The following is a 24,471-nucleotide window of genomic DNA, read 5'->3' on the forward strand; positions in this document are numbered from 1 at the left end:
AGAGAGAGAGAGAGAGAGAGGATTTGTTTTACATGTTTCTTAGATTATATCCAGTTTCGGGGGAAATGCAGATATTCTTATGCTACTGTTTATAGCGTTCGTAATAAGCGAGCATTCTAAAATAGAATATGCATGTGAGAAAAGAAATAACAAAGGAGGATGATGAAGTAAAAAAATGTATACATAATATACAAATATGTATATATATATATATATATTATATATATATATATATATATATATATATATGGTGAAAGAGACTCTCTCTCCTCTTTCTCTCCTCTCTCTCTCTCTCGCCTCTCTATCTCTACTCTCTCTCTCTCTCAAAACGAAGCAAATAACATTCAACTTGTCAAATCAGTTCTTAAGAACGTAAAAAATTAACCACAAGAAAAAATTAAATAATAAAAACATAACTCATAAGCGCACCAGCAGAAATATTGCAGACATCAGATAAAAAACAATTTCATGCAATAATAATATAATAATATAATAATAATAATAATAATAATAATAATAATAATAATAATAATAATTAAAATAAAAAAAACAAACACCGTAATTTCAGAAGAGGGTAATAAAGACGATTTTTAGTGAGCGCGAGAAGGGTGTCTCGATCGATTTGACATCAATAAAGGGTTTTGTGACAGAGAGAGAGAGAGAGAAGAGCGAGAGAGAGAGAGAGAGAGAGAGAGAGAGAGAGAGAGAGAGAGAGAGAAATATCTACGTTTTTGTTTTTCCTTCACCACCTTTCTCAATCGACTGAAGTTATTCAATGTGATATATACGTATGTATGTATGTATGTATGTATTATGTATGTATGTATGATGTATGTATGTATGTATGTATGTATGTATATACACATATATATACATACATGTGTGCGCGCGTTTGTGTGTGCCTCGCAGGCAATTGTCATTAAATCCCTATATGAACGATGGCTTCTATTACTCTCGGCAACACTTCTTACTTCCTGTGTTTCTTTTTAATTTTCAAGGCTGAAGTTTTTGAAAAGTACAAAATTTCTGCTACGGTGTTCCAGTTATTCATTCTTAGTCCGAAAGTTGATTCAACGCAAATGCTGCAGCGCGATGTTCACAGGTTCAGCAGTCACCAGCAGAACAGAGTATATCTGATAAAAGTTATCTAAATTGCAATTACATCCACAGAATACTGATGTTTGAACTTTTTATTAAAAAAAAATTTTTAGTCGTCTTCTGAGATCTGCTGTTATGGGTCTTCCTCTGGACATTTAAACTTGAAAACCAAGCTGATCCAAGACTTTGAGTACCCTAGGGCTGGTTTTCTTTATCACATTGGCGGCTACTACGTTGTGGCAGATAAAAGCCATACAATCCTTTCGAAAACGGCTCCTTCCCAGAAGGGGACCTTTTTCGCATTGTAGTACTTTTGAAAGATGTCTAAGTAGAACTACAGTGTATGATGCAATTGTTGACAAACACCGGATATCCCAGAAATATCACAGAAGGCATGATGGAGAAGAGAATGGAGTAATTCCACACTCAAGGACATATCTCCCGAAGAACGAGTGAAATTATAACTATCAACTACAAGGCTCAGCACAGGATAACCTACAGAGAGAACTAAGAGGACGAACAACAAAGCATCAAAGAAAAATAGTTTTCATGTTCACAGGAGGTTAGTAAACAAACCCTTTGATGTAAGCTAAGTTGGCCACACAATGACAGCCCTCAAGAGCACTTTTTGGGTGTACATGACATAAAGCCTTCTTCACATGGCCTTCTCAGATGTACTGAAATTGTCTATTGTCCAGCCTCTGATTGCTGATCCATTTTCCATCACATTGCAGCAGCCTGTGCTGTCTGTCAGGTGTCCTAAGAGCGAGTCCTTCACCAGTGGGAATCTCAACGGGGTTACGAGGATTGACTCCAATGTTAAGCTTTATGAACAAATCTTTCAGATCTGTCTTCAAAAATATTTCTGTTAACTTTCGATTTTGAGGTTTATTTATTTATTTATTTATTTTTGCAGCAAAGTAGTTTCTTCGTAACTTTGCTTTGATGGCTGTCATGAGTTCATGGCTGAAACAGTTCTCAGCATAAAAGTAACCAATTGGAACAACATAGTAGTAATGATTGTTTTTTGTTTTTTACTCAAAATCTTCAGCCTTTTAGGTAAGACAAAGTACAGGATATTGAAGTGTGAATTTCCTTTAATATCCAATTCGCTCTACCAAGGAATTAATATATTTTCATATATGTTAACCGAAGGGGAATTTTTTAGTTGATAATAATTTCGTCCTCTCGTGAGTTCGAACCAGCGCCCAACGGACTAAGAAGAAATCAGGATTTTAATGGCGCTGGTTCGTACCCATGAGAGGACGAAATTATTATTAACTAAAAAAAAAACCCTTCGGTTAACATATATGAAAATATACTAATTCCGAGGTAGAGCGAATTGGATATTAAAGGACATTTGTAGCTTAATTCATGTATATAAATCACGGTGATGCGATAGAAAAAAAATATATAATATATATATATATATATATATATATATATATATATATATATATATATATATATATATATATAAAAGCTCAAATTAGTTTGGTAACAGTACATAATATACAAAATAGAAAATAGACATTTCCAATATTCGATGCAAGACGACTATATATTCACACGATCATACGCAGTACCCACATTATAAGCTCGTTTATATCATCTCCTAATGAATCTTATATTAAAGATACTATTAGCATGCATCCCACTTCTTTACAGGTACTAAGGCTATCAATCCCCAGACGCCCTCAGTGCATGACTAACGACTACATAAGCCTCTTACAAAACTCCAGCAGACTCTTGGAAAAAAAAAAAAAAAAGACAGAAGTTGACGAGCCTTCACAAGACTCGAGGCCGAAGTCCATCGAAGACCTGGGGAAAGTTTGTAAACTCCGAACGCGACTCTTAATAACATCCAAGTTACTCGGGCTCATTATGCAAAAGTTGAGAGAAGATCGATTAAGGAATATTGCCTCCGCAAAAGGTATATATATATATATACTATATATATATATATATATATATACATATATATATATATATACATACTTCGGCCGAGATACGACTAGGAGATTCTTGCCTCATGACGTTAAAACTTATAAACTGATAGGGCGCCCTGTTGATAAAAGAGAGTTCGCTGGTCAAGCGACAAACGGATGCTTAGTAACAACATGTCGTTTAGTCTTCAGCAGAAGAAGAAATGAGCGTTGCATGGATAAGACTGTATATAATATATATATATATATATTATATATATCTTAATATATATATATATATATATATATATATATATTATTAAAGACAGATATGCTATCGTACTGAAGGAGATATATATATATATATATATATATATATATATATATATATATATATATATATATAATAAATAAAGATAATGCTATCGTACCGAAGGATATTTTCAGAGAAAAAAAATCGTAGGTTCCATGCTCTCTCTCTCTCTCTCTCTCTCTCTCGCTCTCTTCTCTCTCTCTCGTCTCTCTCTCTCTCTCTAATGTATATGCATATATAATTTATATATATATTATATATATATATATATATACACATATATATATACCTATATATATATGTATATATATATATATATATATATATATATATATATATATATACACTCGTATTACTACAGGTATCATCGAAATCCTATTACATAAAGCAAATACACACAATTTCAACTTACTTCTGTACATAATGTTCAGTAACTATTTTTTTTTATCACTGTCATTAACGCATTAATCCCAACATTCTCCATTATCCTCGCAACAGCATGAACAAGCAAGGTAAGTTTAATAATAATAATAATAATAATAATAATAATAATAATACATGATACCACACACATGGCTAATAGAATGCCTGAAAATATATGGGGCAGAGGAAAACACCATCAGCTTCCTCAAAAATACAATGCGCAACTGGAATACAATACTTACAAGCTCTGGAATAAGACTAGCAGAGGTTAATATCAGGAGAGGGATCTTCCAGGGCGACTCACTGTCCCCACTACTCTTCGTAGTGGCCATGATTCCCATGACGAAAGTACTACAGAAGATGGATGCCGGGTACCAACTCAAGAAAAGAGGCAACAGAATCAACCATCTGATGTTCATGGACGACATCAAGCTGTATGGTAAGAGCATCAAGGAAATAGATACCCTAATCCAGACTGTAAGGATTGTATCTGGGGACATCAGGATGGAGTTTGGAATAGAAAAATGCGCCTTAGTCAACATACAAAAGGCAAAGTAACGAGAACTGAAGGGATAAAGCTACCAGATGGGAGCAGCATCAAACACATAGATGAGACAGGATACAAATACCTGGGAATAATGGAAGGAGTCTCAAATACCTGGGAATAATGGAAGGAGGGGATATAAAACACCAAGAGATGAAGGACACGATCAGGAAAGAATATATGCAGAGACTCAAGGCGATACTCAAGTCAAAACTCAACGCCGGAAATATGATAAAAGCCATAAACATATGGGCAGTGCCAGTAATCAGATACAGCGCAGGAATAGTGGAATGGACGAAGGCAGAACTCCGCAGCATAGATCAGAAAACCAGGAAACATATGACAATATACAAAGCACTACACCCAAGAGCAAATACGGACAGACTATACATAACACGAAAGGAAGGAGGGAGAGGACTACTAAGTATAGAGGACTGCGTCAACACCGAGAACAGAGCACTGGGGCAGTATCTGAAAACCAGTGAAGACGAGTGGCTAAAGAGTGCATGGGAAGAAGGACTAATAAAAGTAGACGAAGACCCAGAAATATACAAAGACAGGAGAATGACAAACAGAACAGAGGAATGGCACAACAAACCAATGCACGGACAATACATGAGACAGACTAAAGAACTAGCCAGCGATGACACATGGCAATGGCTACAGAGGGGAGAGCTCAAGAAGGAAACTGAAGGAATGATAACAGCGGCACAAGATCAGGCCCTAAGAACCAGATATGTTCAAAGAACGATAGATGGAAATAACATCTCTCCCATATGTAGGAAGTGCAATACGAAAAATGAAACCATAAACCACATAGCAAGCGAATGCCCGGCACTTGCACAGAACCAGTACAAAAAGAGGCATGATTCAGTGGCAAAAGCCCTCCACTGGAGCCTGTGCAAGAAACATCAGCTACCTTTGCCATTATAATTTATTAATTTAAAAAATAAAAAAAAAAAATAAAATAAAAAATAAAAAAAAAATAAATAAATGTAATAAGTTGGTACGGAGCACCAACCTGAGGGAGTGATAGAAAACGATCAGGCAAAGATCCTCTGGGACTATGGTATCAGGACGGATAGGGTGATACGTGCAAACAGACCAGACGTGACGTTGATTGACAAAGTCAAGAAGAAAGTATCACTCTTGATGTCGCAATACCATGGGACACCAGAGTTGAAGAGAAAGAGAGGGAAAAAATGGATAAGTATCAAGATCTGAAAAGAGAAATAAGAAGAATATGGGATATGCCAGTGGAAATCGTACCCATAATCATAGGAGCACTAGGCACGATCCCAAGATCCCTGAAAAGGAATCTAGAAAAACTAGAGGCTGAAGTAGCTCCGGGCCTCATGCAGAAGAGTGTGATCCTAGAAACGGCACACATAGTAAGAAAAGTGATGGGATCCGGCTAAGGAGGGGGGGGGGGCAAGGAGGATGTAGGAACGCCCGGAACCCCACACTATAAATACCACCCAGTCGAATTGGAGGACTGTAATAGAGCAAAAAAAAAAAAAAAAAATAAAAAAATAATAATAATAATAATAATAATAATAATAATAATAATAATAATAATAATAAACAGTACAACTTTTCGTTAGACACTCGAAGCAAGTGAATCGTAGTAATAATTGATAAGGTGTCATAAGTACACAACTACCTATGATAACCAGTAAACAAGAATAAGCCGTATTATTGGGCCTAAAAAAAATAATATATAAAAAAAAACATTTGGCATGTATCAAGCTAGAATAAAAAATATGACGCAGGAGTCGGTTTGGAATTCCCAAGGGTGGTATGTTGTTCACTTGCAGTCTGTTGGATCTCATTCTATATTATAAAAATAATAGACGACTAAAAAAGGAGACAGGAACAAAAATAGACAACTGAACAAAGGCGGAGAAACAATTACACAAAAACAAAGGCATACGCTATCATTCGTTGGGACATATACCTCATCATTTTATAATCCAATCAGTAAAAATCGCTATAAAAGAACGTAACAGACATGAATACCAAGTAAGCATGCAAAGAAAGTCTCTGAAAACCAAAGAGCAAACAACTTGCGTTGGCTGCCCTTTTGGGGGAAAAGGGTACGTCAAGCTACGAAGGAGTATTGCAAGGCCTTCAGACTTAATGTACTTTTACTTAGCAGACTGACAATCATAATTAAAGGACATTTAGTCGAAAGGACTCGTAGCACTACTCTTTCGTTTCACTCTCCTCACTGGCTTTTGCCTTTATTTAAATATTCATCACGTTCCAAATTTTCGGGATTGTTATACATACGTGTATATATACATATACATATATATATATATATATATATATATATATATATATATATATATATATATATATATATATATATATATATATATATACCCATTCCACAATTAATTTAGCTCTGGAGAGAATACGTACTGAGGAAATGATGATAGTACCTGACTTCATTTCCCCTTGGCAATGACGACCACCGTAAGAACTATTCATAATTAGCGTAAACCAAAATAACTGTATCATTTCACCATTTAAGGATGAAAAAACAACCGCAAAGAAATGTGTCAAACTAAAAATTTCTCCTTAACTTCCTCCAAATATACATTTGTATTGCGTAACCAAACTACATCTACCGGGCTCTTCAAACAGGTACCATTCCAATCTATACGCCTACCCAGGTAAGAATGGCATGGCCAAGTAATCATACAGGTAATCTCAGTCGCTGAAGGCTGATTACAAAACTGTACAATAGAGCCAGTCATGCGAAACACGGAATTCCCTCGCAGGGAATCCATCAATTATTATAGTTTCCTCAGGATTTGATTTAGCTTCCCCTCCCCCTACGTATGGTATGTATAGGTATATTGCTTTTGAGTGTACGTCCTCTCTCTCTCTCTCTCTCTCTCTCTCTCTCTCTCTCTCCATTCTGAATATTAGTTCTGTGTATCTCTTTCTCTGTGTTTGTGTCTGACTTCTCCCTGTTTCTCTCTTCTCGCTGGATATAAACTTTCTTTCTTTCTCTCATGGGTGTATGACTTTTCTCTCTCTCTCTCTCTCTCTCTCTCTCTCTCTCTCTCTCTCTCTCTCTCTCTCTCTCTCTGAGTATTTGATTTCTCCACCGCTCTCGTGTAAGAAGAAAGCAATGAGTACATAAAAAAAGATCTACGGATAAAGTTAGTATTATTAAGCGATATATTCCCTAATTTCGCGTTAACTCTTTATTCTCTCTCATTTGCATGAATTCTGAATTTCATCTCATTCTTAGTGCAAACCCTTCTTCGATAAATATCTGCCTTAAGAGGTTATACACCTGCCAACCTTTCCACAATACATGTTCAGATTTTCTCAACCATGAATAATAATAATAATAATAATAATAATAATAATAATAATAATAATAATAATAATACACCCAAGAGCAAATACGGACAGACTATACATAACACGAAAGGAAGGAGGGAGGGGACTACTAAGCATAGAGGACTGTGTCAACATCGAGAAAAGGGCACTGGGGCAATATTTGAAGACCAGTGAAGACAAGTGGCTCAAGAGTGCATGGGAAGAAGGACTGATAAAAGTAGACGAAGACCCAGAAATATACAGACAGGAGAAAGACAAGCAGAACAGAGGAATGGCACAACAAACCAATGCACGGACAATACATGAGACAGACTAAAGAACCAGCCAGCGATGACACGTGGCAATGGCTACTGAGGGGAGAGCCTCAAGAAGGAAACTGAAGGGATGATAACAGCGGCACAAGATCAGGCCCTAAGAACCAGATGCGTCCAAAGAACGATAGATGGAAATAACATCTCTCCCATATGTAGGAAGTGCAATACGAAAAATGAAACCATAAACCATATAGCAAGCGAATGTCCGGCACTTGCACAGAACCAGTACAAAAAGAGGCATGATTCAGTAGCAAAAGCCCTCCACTGGAGCCTGTGCAAAAAACACCAGCTACCTTGCAGTAATAAGTGGTACGAACACCAACCTGAAGGACTGATAGAAAACGATCAGGCAAAGATCCTCTGGGACTATGGTATCAGAACAGATAGGGTGATACGTGCAAATAGACCAGACGTGACGTTGATTGACAAAGTCAAGAAGAAAGTATCACTCATTGATGTCGCAATACCATGGGACACCAGAGTTGAAGAGAAAGAGAGGGAAAAAATGGATAATTATCAAGATCTGAAAATAGAAATAAGAAGGATATGGGCTATGCCAGTGGAAATTGTACCCATAATCATAGGAGCACTAGTCACGATCCCAAGATCCCTGAAAAGGAATCTAGAAAAACTAGAGGCTGAAGTAGCTCCAGGACTCATGCAGAAGAGTGTGATCCTAGAAACGGCGCACATAGTAAGAAAAGTGATGGACTCCTAAGGAGGCAGGATGCAACCCTGAACCCCACACTATAAATACCACCCAGTCGAATTAGAGGACTGTGATAGAGCAAAAAAAAAAATAATAATAATAATAATATTGTTATTACTTATTATATTACTATAATATAAAAATAATAATAATAATATATTATTATTATTATTATTATATTATTATTATTATTATTATTATTATTATTATTATTATTTTATTATTATTATACTGATATGCTTACAAAAATAACACCCTATGTAAAAGAAAACACAGAAGTAAACGAACAAATATACACACGCACAGACACAGACACAGACACACACACACACACACACACACATATATACATATATATATAACATATATATATATATATATATATATATATATATATATATATTCTCTTGAGGTGAATCAAACTAGATATAAAAAAACAGATCCTTGACATATTCAGCAAAAGGCAAAGTAATGTTGTTCCAATTGCAGCCCACCCACAATAGGCCCGAATTACTCGGCTGAATCCACGGGCCGAATTATCATGTTACTCAAATAAATTGCTATTTACACAATCATCCATCGCTTTTTAATTATTTTGGATATTCGTAGTCTAGATGAGTTTCAATCTTTCTTATATTTTGTAATCATATTTTTCCTAAAAAAAAAAAAGCTTTGTTTTTAGCCAGTTTGAGTTAAAAATGTCAGCAAAAACGAGTGGTTGGCAAGTCTCATTCAGTCCTCGCAGTGTTAGAGAGAGAGAAGAGAGAGAGAGAGAGAGAGAGGAGAGAGAGAGAGAGAGATTAGAATAACGTTAGGTATTTATTTGGTAAGCCTATTTCTAATGCTTTACACTGTTATTTGAGAGAGAGAGAGAGAGAGAGAGAGAGAGAGAGAGAGAGAGAGAGAGAGAGAGAGAGAGAGAGAGAGAGAGAGAGAGAGAGAATAATTTACATACAATTTAGAATTCAATTTGCATCTTGCAACCAAATTCCATTCTGTTTCAGCATCACTTCAGCTGGATACTCACCTAGAGCTGTCGCTAATTTAATCTATCTTACCGATGCGTGTACCGCTGTGTCAGAATCGCCTGACTTTTGAACTGAGCACTGTTCGAATCAACTGAATTCTGAACTGAGCATAGTTTGAATCAACTTAATTCTGAACTGAGCATTGTTTGAATCAACTGAATTCTGAACTGAGCATTGTTTGAATCAACTGAATTTTCTGACTGAACAATGTTTCGAATCAATTTGAATTCTGAACTGAACAAGTTGAATCAACTGAATTCTGAACCGAGCATTGTTTGAATCAACTGAATTCGAACTGAGCATTGTTTGAATAACTGAATCTGAACGAGATTGTCGATTTTGAATCGAACGCCGAGCAATGTTTGAAATCAACTGAATTCTGAACTGAGCACTGTTTGAATCAACTGAATTCTGAACTGAGCATTGTTTGAATCAACTGAATTCTGAACTGAGCATTGTTCGAATCAACTGAATTCTGAACCGAGCATTGTTCGAATCAACTGAATTCTGAACTGAGCATTGTTTGAATCGACTGAATTATGAACTGAGCATTGTTCGAATCAACTGAATTCTGAAACGAGCATTGTTCGAATCAACTGAATTCTGAACTGAGCATTGTTTGAATCGACTGAATTTTGAACTGAGTATTGTTCGAATCGACTGCATTTTGAATTGAGTACTGTTCGAATCTACTGAATTTTGAACTAAGCACTGTTCGAATAGACTGAATTTTGAATTGAGTACTGTTCGAATAGACTGAATTTTGAATTGAGTACTGTTCGAATAGACTGAATTTTGAATTGAGTACTGTTCGAATAGACTGAATTTTGAACTGAGCACTGTTCGAATAGACTGAATTTTGAACTGAGCACTGTTCGAATCAACTGAATTTTGAACTGAGCACTGTTCGAATCAACTGAATTCTGAACTGAGCATTGTTCAAATCAACTGAATTTTGAACTGAGTACTGTTCGAATCGACTTAATTTTGAACTGAGCACTGTTCAAGTTGCCCGACTTTTGAACTGAGCACTGTTCAAATGTACTGAATATTTAACTGAGTACTGTTCGAATCTACTTAATTCTGAACAGAGCATTGTTCGAATAGACTGAATTCTGAACTGAGCACTGTTCAAATCGACTGCAATTTGAACTGAGTACTGTTCGAATCGACTTAAATTTTAACTGAGTACTGTTCGAATCGACTTAATTTTGAACTGAGTACTGTTCGAATCGCCTGACTTTTGAACTGAGTACTGTTTGAATTGACTGAATTTTGAACTGAGCACTGTTCGAATCGACTGAATTCTGAACTGAGCATTGTTCGAATTGACTGAATTTTGAGCTGAGTACTGTTCGAATCGACTGAATTTTTAACTGAGTACTGTTCGAATCATCTGAATTTTGAACTGAACACTGTTCGAATCGACTGAATTTTGGACTGAGCACTGTTCGAATTGACTGAATTTTGAACTGAGCACTGTTCGAATCGACTGAATTTTGGACTGAGCATTGTTTGAAGTGACTGAATTTTGAACTGAACACTGTTCGAATCACGACTGAATTTTGGACTGAGCATTGTTCGAAGTGACTGAATTTTGAACTGAACACTGTTCGAATCGACTGAATTTTGGACTGAGCACTGTTCGAAGTGACTGAATTTTGAACTGAGCACTGTTCGAATCGACTGAATTTTGGACTGAGCATTGTTCGAAGTGACTGAATTTTGAACTGAGCACTGTTCGAATCGACTGAATTTTGAACTGAACACTGTTCGAATCGACTGAATTTTGGACTGAGCACTGTTCGAATTGACTGAATTTTGAACTGAGCACTGTTCGAATCGACTGAATTTTGGACTGAGCATTGTTCGAAGTGACTGAATTTTGAACTGAGCACTGTTCGAATCGACTGAATTTTGGACTGAGCATTGTTCGAAGTGACTGAATTTTGAACTGAGGCACTGTTCGAATCGACTGAATTTTGGACTGAGCATTGTTCGAAGTGACTGAATTTTGAACTGAACACTGTTTGAATCGACTGAATTTTGGACTGAGCACTGTTCGAATTGACTGAATTTTGGACTGAGCATTGTTCGAAGTGACTGAATTTTGAACTGAGCATTGTTCGAAGTGACTGAATTTTGGACTGAGCATTGTTCGAAGTGACTGAATTTTGAACTGCACATTGTTAGAATCGACTGAATTTTGAACTGAGTACTGTTCGAATCTACTGAATTTTGAACTGAACACTGTTCGAATCGACTGAATTTTGGACTGAGCACTGTTCGAATTGACTGAATTTTGAACTGAGCACTGTTCGAATCGACTGAATTTTGGACTGAGCATTGTTTGAAGTGACTGAATTTTGAACTGAACACTGTTCGAATCACGACTGAATTTTGGACCTGAGCATTGTTCGAAGTTAAGTGACTGAATTTTGAACTGAACACTGTTCGAATCGACTGAATTTTGGACTGAGCACTTTGTTTAAGAAAGTGACTGAATTTTGAACTGAGCACTGTTCGAATCGACTGAATTTTGGACTGAGCATTGTTCGAAGTGACTGAATTTTGAACTGAGCACTGTTCGAATCGACTGAATTTTGAACTGAACACTGTTCGAATCGACTGAATTTTGGACTGAGCACTGTTCGAATTGACTGAATTTTGAACTGAGCACTGTTCGAATCGACTGAATTTTGGACTGAGCATTGTTCGAAGTGACTGAATTTTGAACTGAGCACTGTTCGAATCGACTGAATTTTGGACCTGAGCAGTTGTTCGAAGTGTACTGAATTTTGAACTGAGGCACTGTTCGAATCGGACTGAATTTTGGATCTGAGCATTGTTCGAACGTGACTGAATTTTGAACTGAACAACACTGTTTGAAAATCGACTTGGGGGGGGGGGAAAAAATGAATTTTGGACTGAGCACTGTTCGAATTGACTGAATTTTGAACTGAGCACTGTTCGAATCGACTGAATTTTGAACTGAACACTGTTCGAATCGACTGAATTTTGAACTGAGCACTGTTCGAATCGACTGAATTTTGAACTGAACACTGTTCGAATCGACTGAATTTTGGACTTAGCATTGTTCGAAGTGACTGAATTTTGAACTGAGCACTGTTCGAATCGACTGAATTTTGGACTGAGCACTGTTCGAATTGACTGAATTTTGAACTGAGCACTGTTCGAATCGACTGAATTTTGAACTGAGCACTGCTCAAATCGACTTAATCTTGACTAACTCGGTAACTCGGGGTCACAGGGGGATTTTCTCTTATGATCCAGCTTTATCTCTTTATAAATCGACAACTTTTACATAAATCACGTTATCTTATATTAACTAAATCTAAACCAATGAACGACTCACTTACTGTTACAAGTTTCATGCTATTTTGATGAAATCAATGAATTTTTTTTAGGGGGGGGAGGGGGTGTTAAATGGGTCAAAGCCAGAGTAACTTCACCCCAAAATATTTGGTGAAAAACGGGGGGAATGACACTTTCTAAAATGGAATGGATCATTAATAAATTAAGTTAATCACTGCAGGGGACTTCCGATCCATTACCTAATGATTCTGGCTTTCATTGTAACTACAGCATCTTTTTGTAAACTGCGTTATAATTCTCGCTTGTTCCTTCTGCATTATAACTTTATTTCTTCTTCTATTCCGTCCTCGGTTCTTTCTATCTCATCATTAATTTTGTTATTAACTTTTTTTCAGATGTATCTCTTTCCTTAATTTACAAGTTTTTCTACACCAATACTGCATGCAACTAGTTGTTTTAATGATTTTGGTGCAGATCGTTCTTTAGGAAGTCTTTACCTTATCCTCCACTATTTTTCTCAATAACATTTTCACCTCTGAGATCACATGGAATGAAACAATTTTCGCGCGCAATTCAACTTTCTGTTTTCAGCCTGTGTCACGTGCCGCCTCTTCTTCAGTCCTTGTGGCGGGAGGGCAGAGAGAGAGAGAGAGAGAGAGAGCCGCTCAGTTGGATACGGAGGATAATCCTATTACCCACGAACACTTTGAGTCCTAATAGCTGGAAGTGTTGGCCCTCACTGCGCGAATTCACTTTACACCGGATAAAGACGACTAATTGATTGGAGAGAAACAGTCGGTTCCAATTATCTGACTCGACACTGCGCCCCACAGACTGTTTTGATCTCGTTGCAGAGCAGAATACGACACAGGTTGGCTAGCACAGGAAGAATTGTGCTCTCTTGCTATTCTTCGGTATTACGAAGCGTTAGGGTGACCATGACTTCGTAAAAACCGATTGTACAGAAGGTATAATATACAGTTTCGCCGGCTGTTGGTTACGTTTGATTTGAAACATTAATATGTAACCCCATCTATATCTTTCTTTATTTCCTTTTTTTTTCTAATTCGGGTTACCGATGATACCGAATGGGAATTATAATTGATAAGTGAGGCATTCTCTTACCACTGGACTGTATCTTCCGCTTATCAGTTATAATTCCCCTTCGGTGTTATTTCCGAGGTAGAGCGAATTGGATAGTAAACGACATTTGTACATTAATGTTTGTGCATATAGAAAATGTTATGGTGATGTGATAAAAATTCATACACACATCTACGTATACAAATATATATGTACATATATGTGTACTACACGCATTTATATATATATATATATATATATATATATATATATTATATATATATATATATACACACACACATATATGTACAACACACACACACACACACACACACACAGATAATATATATATATATATATATATATATATATATATTAATTCTGGTTATATTCGCTACAAAAACACGAGAATTGCATACATCCACCATCAAAAATAAAGATTTTATTTTCAAGCTTCGTTAATCGGAGCAAGGTTTCTATATATATCATGCTATTTATTATAAGAAATCAAGAGAAATCTACTTAAGATTCTCTATAATTTTACACCTTTACATTCATGGCCTTTGTTGCGTGACGTCAGCTCATCAAACGAATCATCGTAACAGAAACGGAAGATTTAATTTCGACATTTCCATCGCCAGATAATCTGACAAGCCGACAGCTGAAATGAGGCAATTGCACAGCGTTCATCAATTGCACTCAACAAAGCACTGGCAATTAGTAGCCTGAATTACTGGGACAATCTGAATCTAAGCGACTGATATCCCCAGTTCGTGGAAGTCACTTCAATACACACAAAAGACATAAAATAAGTTAACTCATTTTCAAAGTATAAATCTTGATTTAGTGGTATTTTAGTAAGCAACAAAATAAAAAAATAACATTACTAGCACTTAACTAAGTGAATTACATGCAATTATCAAGTAATATAAATATATATATATATATATATATATATATATATATATATATAAAGTATAAAAGGCCCATTAAAACACTCTGGTTTAAAGCTCAGGACTACTATATTTTGCTGGACTAACTTTCACCCTTATCATGTATTTTAGTGCCTGATAAAGATGTAAATTAGTCCACCGAAATAATAATCCCTAGCTTTAAACTAGAGTGTTTTAATGGGCATTTTAAACTTGACACGTATCCTGTTTTAACAGAAGAATTTATCTACACACACACACACACACACACACACACACACACACACATATATAATATATATATATATATATATATATATATATATATATATATATATATAAACATAAGTACTCACTGGCATTGCAGTCGTAGGCGTTGATGCATTCCGATGTCCTAAACTGGTGGATGAGGGCAGTCTTGCCCACTCCAGTCGCGCCCAAAATGGCCATCCGGAAGCTGGAGACGGGCTCCGAGTCTCCTCCGGAATCTGGAGTCGCCACCTGCTGGGGGAGAGGGAGAAGTGTCCGAAATAAGTCAGTGGCCAAAGGCAGCAACCACAAGTTTCATGGCAGGTTGACGAAACATTCCTGAACAAGCTCAGTTCACGAACTACACATGAGATGTTCGGAAATGTTTGTCACTACCCGGTTATTAAGTCGCTTCTGAACGTTTGTAAACATCTCATAATAAAGGATTGATACGAGAGGGTGTTTATATATGTGTTAACTGTTTCGATTACAGAGAGCGTTTAAGATTATGTTATTCTTGGTTGATTTCTGCATTGAAAATGCAGAGTAAATAAGTGTGTTTGTTTGGACATACTGTATGTTTGTGATATATATATATATATAATATATATATATATATATATATATATATATATATATAGTATATATATATATATATATATACATATACATACATGTATGTAAGCACATAACTAAAGACGATACATTAAAAACATCATTCATGCTTGATAACATCAAGTGCCATTAAGACGTCAATCTTTTAATATTACTTGAAAAAAAACTCTGAAACGTATCTTAACCATATTTTGAGCTATATATCAACACAGCAAACATAGCAGAAAAAACGTAAGTTGTAAGAAATATATACAATATTAACAAAAAGAGATCAAAATAATAACACATGGAATACACAAAGAAAAAAAACCTGAGTCATAAGAAAAATATCCACTATCATTAAAAAAAACAACAGAATATTATATGGAATACAGTATATAATTTGTAATGTCTATCTTCGCTCCACTTTAAGACACCAAATCACGAAACTAAAAGACACAAATCGCGAAAGTAAAAGAATAACACGTTCTAGCCGGTTTCAAAGTAACACCTTTCAGGCGTCCAATGCATGTAAATACACCGGAATCACAATAATAGTGTTTGGTGCCCTGCAACAGAATCAAGCTCTGGAAATTCCACTCTCCAACAAGGACTTCGGTTTATGTGTAAATGTCGCTTTGAAGAACCTGGTTTGAAGGTATCAGTATCGAGAGTTCTGCAAACTTGCTTTAAAAAGTGAACTACAGCAGGATTCAATATATATTTTCAGTAACATAATCATGATTTGCAGATCAAAACGCCAGCTGCATCACCTGATTTCCTGATGCAATGACAAGAAAAGTTTCGCTAACTGGGACACGTCAGATGATATCTTTATAGATTTCCTGAGGAAATCAATCATCTCAAAATTGCCCTAGTTTTAGGTTAAAAAAAAAAAAAAAGAAAAAAAAAACCATACGTTGATCTGATGACAATGTGAAATCGCAGTGTATAACAACATTCAGTTTACAAATGAGTGAACATTTTCACATGGCAAGAACGTTGTTAGGTTATGAAAGATAACTATATTCATACCTCAAGATCATGAACCACACTTTACGTGCTTCCGAAACAAAAAATTATTACAGAGCTGATGTTGAAATTAAAGTACCTACAATAACAGCATACTTTGGAGATAACAGCCCAACGATACCATATACACATCTAATAAAAAAAATATAGCAAACACTAAAAAATACTGCGCAATAAAAACACTGACATATATTGCACGTTGTTAAAGAACAATCTAAACAAAGTATATAAAAAATACACGAGAAAAACACATTCTTAACAAAAACATCCTGTACAAACCGTGAGTAAATTCATTCGGATGAAATAACAGCCAACACTTAAGCATCTTCGCAAACAATGAAAAATGGATGAAGTAAATGAACATTATTCGTGATTTACAAATACAACAAGGACAGGATGTGAACATTCAAGATATCTATATATTTACTGCCAAATAGGTTGTACGATGATGAAGTGCACTTGTGTGTATGCATGTGTGTGTATATATGATATAAATATATATGTGTATGTATATATATATATATATATATATATATATATATATATATATATATATATAATGTGTGTGTGTGTGTGTGTGTGTGTGTGTGTGTAGTGCATAGACACTGGCTGTAATCCACTTATTAAATTTATAATAAGATGGCAACAGTATACAAACACTCTGTTTAAGTGCAATATTTGTACAGAGGAAAAGAATGGAAAACACGGGCATCCCAAGGGGTGGGGGGGAGGGTGAGTGTGTGCAAACAACTTCAGGTGTGCAGTAATTACCGTTCACTCGAGAAGACAAATGTTTATTCAGTAACTACGAGAATAGCGATACACAGGTTGACATTTAATGAGCATCGTGAAAGGGAATTAATTCAGAATCTAGTAAGGTAGAATTAGAGCCTGTAAGAATAGACCATTTTAGCTTGAGAGAGAGAGAGAGAGAGAGAGAGAGAGAGAGAGAGAGAGAGAGAGAGAGAGAGAGAGAGAGAGAGAGAGAGAGAGAGAGAGAGAGAGAGAATTTATAGTTGCTGAAAATGGCGTCACAGTAACTAGGTTATATGAGAGAGAGAGAGAGAGAGAGAAGGGAATGCTTTTAGAAGTTGGTAAGGTGTAATTCGAGTCTTAGCTTTGTGTGTGTGTGAGAGAGAGAGAGAGAGAGAGAGAGAGAGAGAGAGAGAGAGAGAGAGAGAATTCAATTAAAAAGTGTTCAAATTTTACGACAACAGGGAACCAAAACTGATTTTTGGAAGAAGACCTCCCCTGAGGAAAAAACCGGGCAATAACAAAAACAGAGCCGGGAAAACTGATCTTCTGCTGAAGCAATCACCAACGAATTTCTGGTAATCTTGCACGAAGGATGAAGGGAGAAACGAGAAAAAAATTTTTTTCTCTGTGATTAAAAGGACGACATTTTACTCTTGTACCATCAGATATAAGGATACATCTCGCATTTTCTATATAAAAAAAAAGTCATTTCCAGGCTGACTCTTATATATTTAACTTTACTCCTGTACCATCAGGTATAAGGATACATAGGAGCAGCAGCAGTAGTACATAGTTCGACGCGGACTATTTCTGTTGAGAGCGCTCGAGGAAGACTCCTCAAGTGATCCTTGAAAATATCATTAAAAGGATCAAGGCTCAAAGCATCCTACAGAGGACACAGGCATAAAAAGAGGCCAGTGCAATCAATAGGAAGATAAACGATAAAACAGGTCTGTCATATGTGGGCTTTGTACGTACGGACGTACTAGCGTGAATGGACACACATGTGTACATAAAAACAAATATGTATAATATATATATATATATATATATATATATGTGTGTGTGTGTGTGTGTGCACTTAATACTTATAATTTACGCTAGGTCAAGTTATTACAAAGTATAGTGAACTAGATATTAAACGAAATGTGTGGCTTAATATTTGTGAATATATAAAAAATATCAAGGTGTCAAAAATTAAGCTTTCTCTCTCTCTCTCTCTCTCTCTCTCTCTCCAAAGTCATATATATATATATATATATATATATATATATATATATATATATATATGAGAGAGAGAGAGAGAGAGAGTGCAATGATCGCTTCATCTTGCCTAGGAAATACATTCAGTTTCACTTCATACACTTCTTTGCAATGGACAAAATGTACTTCAATTTCACAAATCTCCAATCCCCTATCTCATTGTTCTTATCTAAGCAGGTTTGGGACTTCTAACTATTCCGGTGCCCACGGGACCATAGCTATCACTATTCCTTCGGTAACACCTCGTTCATGTATGTTCCTGTCTAATCTGAATGTGTGATGTTTATTAGTCTATATTATATTATTGTTGCTATGTGATATAGAATTGGATATTCTAAACAGCTCTCGATATGATCTCTTTTGTGTTATTTAAAAAAATAATATTAATTATTGTTGCCATTTGTTTTGAATACAGTTCTTTTTAATTTTCTTTTTTCCTTTTTAGGAAATGTAACTTGTGAAATGAGTTTATGTATTTGGACCGTTGTGTAATTTCATAATATTGTATTTGATGTTTCTGTGGAGAATGGTCAATAAAATATCTATCTATCTATCTATCTATCTATCTATGGAACACTCGTAATACCCGAGCGGTATCATCTCTCACTCTATCCTGCTACCCAGTTTTTAATCTTCTTCCTTATTATTCTTCTTTAAACCTTTATACTTGAAATCGACGAAGTATTCAAATACAGCCCCGTCGACATACTATGATTTATGCAGGCATAACAATACAGATCACGTTAGACTAATGTACAATATTACTTTCGTATGCAACTTTGGCCCATTAAATTTCCAAGTCTTATTAGGCCTACCGAAAAAATGTTCAAAGTTACTCGATAAAACTAGGGCCATTCAGCTGCAATTTCATCAGGAAAACTACGACATAAAACACACACAAAAGTAAGTTAACTCAAAACACACACAAAAGTAAGTTAACTCCGATCTTAATATAAGAGCAAAAAAATCACGTCACAAGTTCTGGGACAAAGGAATAAGAGAAAAACGACCAGCGAAGTAAACCCATTAAAAATCTTATTCCGGCAACTTCCGTCCAATTCAGTACGTGTCAATCAAAAGTTAAAAGCCATCCATTTTCTATGCAGCCTTTCGTTTGCCCCTTGTCGGGGAAACTCAAATAATGCATGACCTCCTCCGTGTTGAATCTATTTCTTAACCCCGAGCCATTCTTCGCTTTCCCGTCTTCATTGCGTTTTCACAACCGCTGTATCTGTTGGGAAGTCTTTCACTAAATCTACTAGAAGTAAGGAAGGACAAAAATATATACTCGTCTGCTTTAAAATTTCCATAAAGACGTATATGAAATAGATAGATAGACATAAGGGGGGATGGATACCCTCCCTCTCTTCAAGGAACATTTCTGTGCACGGAGACATTCCAAAAAACCTGGATGACACTAAATTCCAAATTATCTTTTCTTCCCCCATTACATATCATAATTTTTTAGCTTGAATAGCGAATAAGTCCGTCTGTGAAAGGACTTCCTAAGTCACATCAGCGTCTCCCGTCCATCATGGCCTTTAAAATGGATAATGTTTGAAGAAGAGATTTAACCGCGTAGGTATATAACTTGATGGATGAAAGGTTGAAGAAATAGCCTATAAACGACTGACATTTCGGACACTACGTTTTGCGTGGGACACTGGAACAACTGTTCCCATGCTTCAAATATTCGTGAATGGACTGGACACTGGAACATCTGTTCCAATGCTCCAAATATTCTGGAATGCACTGGGCACTGGAACATCTGTTCCAATGCTCCAAATAAATATTTCGGAATGCACCCCAATGGGCACTGGAACATCGTTCAATGCTCCAAATATTTCTGGAATGGACTGGGCACTGGAACATCTGTTCCAATGCTCCAAATATTCTGGAATGCACTGGGCACTGGAACATCTGTTCCAATGCTCCAAATATTCTGGAATGGACTGGGCACTGGAACATCTGTTCCAATGTTCCAAATATTCTGGAATGGACTGGACACTGGAACTATTCTGGAATGGACTGACAAGGTGATTTCAAGGAAACGAAGACTGGATAAGATAATTCAAAACAAATGATGTAAGATATAAGAAAAGAGCAGAACAATGAGTAAAATGTTAGACATTTGCAAAAGTCTCATAAAGGGAAGGGGAAGCCAATGTCAAATTTAGGCCATGGGTCAAGAGCTGGAACCTATTAGGTCATTCAGCGCTGAAAAGGGAAATCGAGATTAAAAAGGTCTGAAATAAGTAACAGGATGCAAACCTCTCAGTTCCACTATGAAACAATTGATGGGAGAGGGAAGAGAGTGAAATGGAAGAACGAGAATAAGAACGGAAGTACAGTAAAAAAAATGAAAGGGGTTGCAGCTACGAGACGAAGGAAACCATAGGTAATCCCTACAGTAATGCACTAAGGACATAACCCCATACGGAGAAAATATCATGAGAAAATTTAATAAATTCTCATAAGAGTTACGTAAACTGATACCGATTATATTAAAAAAAAAAAGGGGGGGGGGGCACAATCCTCTTCCTTCTGAATTCATTACCTGGCATAGCTTTACCCTTTTCTCTAATCCTCCAGGTGACGATACGTACAACCCTCTTTCCTCTCAAAAGCGCTATATTATAGCAATAATCCTCTTCTCAGCTAACATTTCATACGCCGCCCAGTAAGATACGCCTGCACACACTCACTTCACTGGCTTCTGAAGTCTCATTCTGTTACGCAGAGGACTGAGGACTGCTAAATGCAGCTGCAGGCTTTGCAAAACACGAAAACCTCCTTTGGTAAAGACGATGACAGAGCCTCACTGACCAGACGACCTTACGTTACTTGAAACTCATTGTTCAAGAGAACATCGATATAGAAAATGTGCCCGCTCACGCAACTGGTCCTTGATGAAAATTAATTACAGAAAGACGCTTGACCTACATACGCACGCTCACACATATTTACATACCTACATATATACATATAGATACACACACACACACACACATAGGCTATATACACACACGTAAATTCAAAGCAGGTCTCAACCTGCCACCTACACTTTCGAGGAAAACGGGGTCGCATATCGTGAAGTTCATCTTTAAACGTGATTTGGAGGCAATTAAGTCTTTCGTCACCCAAAAATACCCCGAATGCCAAAAAGCAACACACAAAAACGAGCATGACGCAATTGCCCCCACCAAAGGCCGGCGGCGCAAAAAAAAAAAAAAAAATTCATATTTTCATCGCGTGTGATCATCACTGACACCGGGATAATTGACAAATCTTAATTTGCAGCAATCATTGACTTCAGTGTCATCAATGCGGTTTTAATGAAGAACCGTAACCTTCGGAAAATTTGGCGCTCGTAAGAATTTTTCAAACCGCAGCGCAATCATCAGCAGCTGCTGTTATTATTTTCCGATAAATTTACACCATCCTTTCAACTCCCTTTGAAAAGGATGCTTCTGTGTGAGTTAACACGTTCACAAAGACAATACCGCGGCTTTTAGATGTATTAGCGTTGTGCGGCGGAACTGATCCGAGGATCAGATATCCACGAAAATTAATTCCCGTAAACTTCGATGGCCGGTGGCTATCAGGCATCCCACTCTGTTTGATCGGATGTTGGGTCATTGCAATATGTATGAGGCTTTGATCAAACAACTCACAGTCCTATCTGGTTTGTGACTCTCATATGCCACGGCCCAGGATAACTACCGAACTGCGTATATATATAAAAAAATTCCACTTTCCGGTTTTCAGGTTTTTTTCTTTCTATTATTTTTTCTGGATAACGAATATCTATCTTTATGAAGAACTTCAAGTCACCTGACTGCCTCTCGTCTATCAAGGCCTTTGCATAAATAGGATATAAAGAAGAAACTTGACCTCATAAGTATGAAACTTTCAAACAGTACCCGTTGCTTGTCCCCTAACCGGTAGCGAGACTCATCATTTGTTTGAAAGAAACCTACGAAAATGATTGATTCAGTTTTATTACGAGCTGCCTAAGAAGCAAGAGCCGGTATCGAGCTGAGTTGAATATAAAATTTAGGCAAAAGGCCTAGCACTGGGATCTATAAGGCCATTCAGCGCTGAAACGGAAATTGACAGTAAAAGGTATGAAAGGTGTAACAGGAGGAAAACCTAAAAGCAGTTGCACTATGAATCTAGTGTTGGGAAAGGGTGGAAGGGAAGATGAAGAAAGAGTATATGAAAGGAGGTATACAGTAAAAGGAACGAGAGTGGTTGCAGCTAGGGAGCACGTTGCAAAGAACTTTAAGTAATGCCTACAGTGCACCGCATGAGACCACTGATGGAACTAACCCACTACGGGGTATGAGCCGGTATTAACCCGGTATGTATCCAGCTACTCCGAGGTGCTAGTACTAAACATGGCGGAAGCTCCTTGGGGCAGTGTATAGTACTAGCCCCTACGGAAGCACAGTATTATATACACCCATTTCTATATTGTGCGATAACAAATTATATTAATAAACAATATCTTCGTACAGCCGTCTCACTTTACCTAACATGAGTTTACCCTGAAGACTTTGACAAAGGTGGATATATACCAGGTTAATAATCGCATGAGCCCGTGTCAGCACACGTCCGGCTTAACCAGAACAAACAATAATCATTTGAAGTCTGTAGCTAACCATGACTAGAGGTGTGGGCCAAAATGCAAAGTAATCCGAACAGAAGAACAAAAATATATTTTTTGTATATTTTTTTATATGGTGCTTTTTACGTTGCATGGAACCAGTGGTTATTCAGCAACGGGACCAACGGCTTTACGTGACTTCCGAACCCCGTCGAGAGTGAACTTCTGTCACCAGAAATACACATCTCTCACTCCTCAATTGAATGCTCTAGAACCGAACTCGCGGCCACCGAGGTGGCACACCAACACCATACAAACCACGCCACTGAGGCGCTTGAGAAAAACAAAAATTAAAACGTAATATGAGTCTTACAGGATCTACAGATATTATCTGCTATTTTCAGCTGTCATTACTGGATCATTTTCCCACAGAGGCGTTCTTGGCATAAAAGGAGCTAAGGTGAACTGCACCAGCATTAAGGCATACTGCGCAGATCGCCAGCTGGGTTGCCAATATAGAATTGGTGGCAAAAACGAAAGCATTCTCTCCGAATTGTGTGTATTCTCAGAGCAAGGAGAAAACAGAAGCCAGGTAACTGCCTGGGAACTGTGTTTATAAATGACTGCGATTCGAACATCATTTGTAATATTCGCTATTACTGAAGAAGAGAATGGAAACGACTGACCATGTAAGGACATTTCCCAAAACTTGAACAAGTCAAGTAGTTCACTGTAAGACATTTAAGGGATGTAGCTTCGTAAACCAAAGTTGATAAAATCATCCACTACCAGTTGTATAGGCAAACATATATCAATTCTTCCTCCGTATTCAACCTTATGCGTAAATAGATTTATGCCGCACGCGCGTTGTATATTAAGAATTATCGACAAAAATGCCTT

General features: G+C 36.7%; 1 protein-coding gene across 3 annotated transcripts in view; it reads right to left on the reverse strand.

Annotated features, from left to right (window-relative positions):
* Nucleotides 1-24,471, reverse strand: part of LOC135216079 (GTP-binding protein REM 2-like) — a 485,492-nt gene that overhangs the window by 38,401 nt on the left and 422,620 nt on the right. For 2 of the 3 annotated variants that reach the window (XM_064251077.1, XM_064251076.1), the window contains one exon: nt 15,425-15,572. In XM_064251077.1, coding sequence (XP_064107147.1) covers nt 15,425-15,572 — 148 coding nt within the window. The remainder of the gene's footprint in view (nt 1-15,424; nt 15,573-24,471) is intronic. The other variant, XM_064251078.1, reaches the window with a different exon arrangement.

Source organism: Macrobrachium nipponense, chromosome 6 (genome assembly GCF_015104395.2).
Source record: "Macrobrachium nipponense isolate FS-2020 chromosome 6, ASM1510439v2, whole genome shotgun sequence".
NCBI lineage: Eukaryota > Metazoa > Arthropoda > Malacostraca > Decapoda > Palaemonidae > Macrobrachium > Macrobrachium nipponense.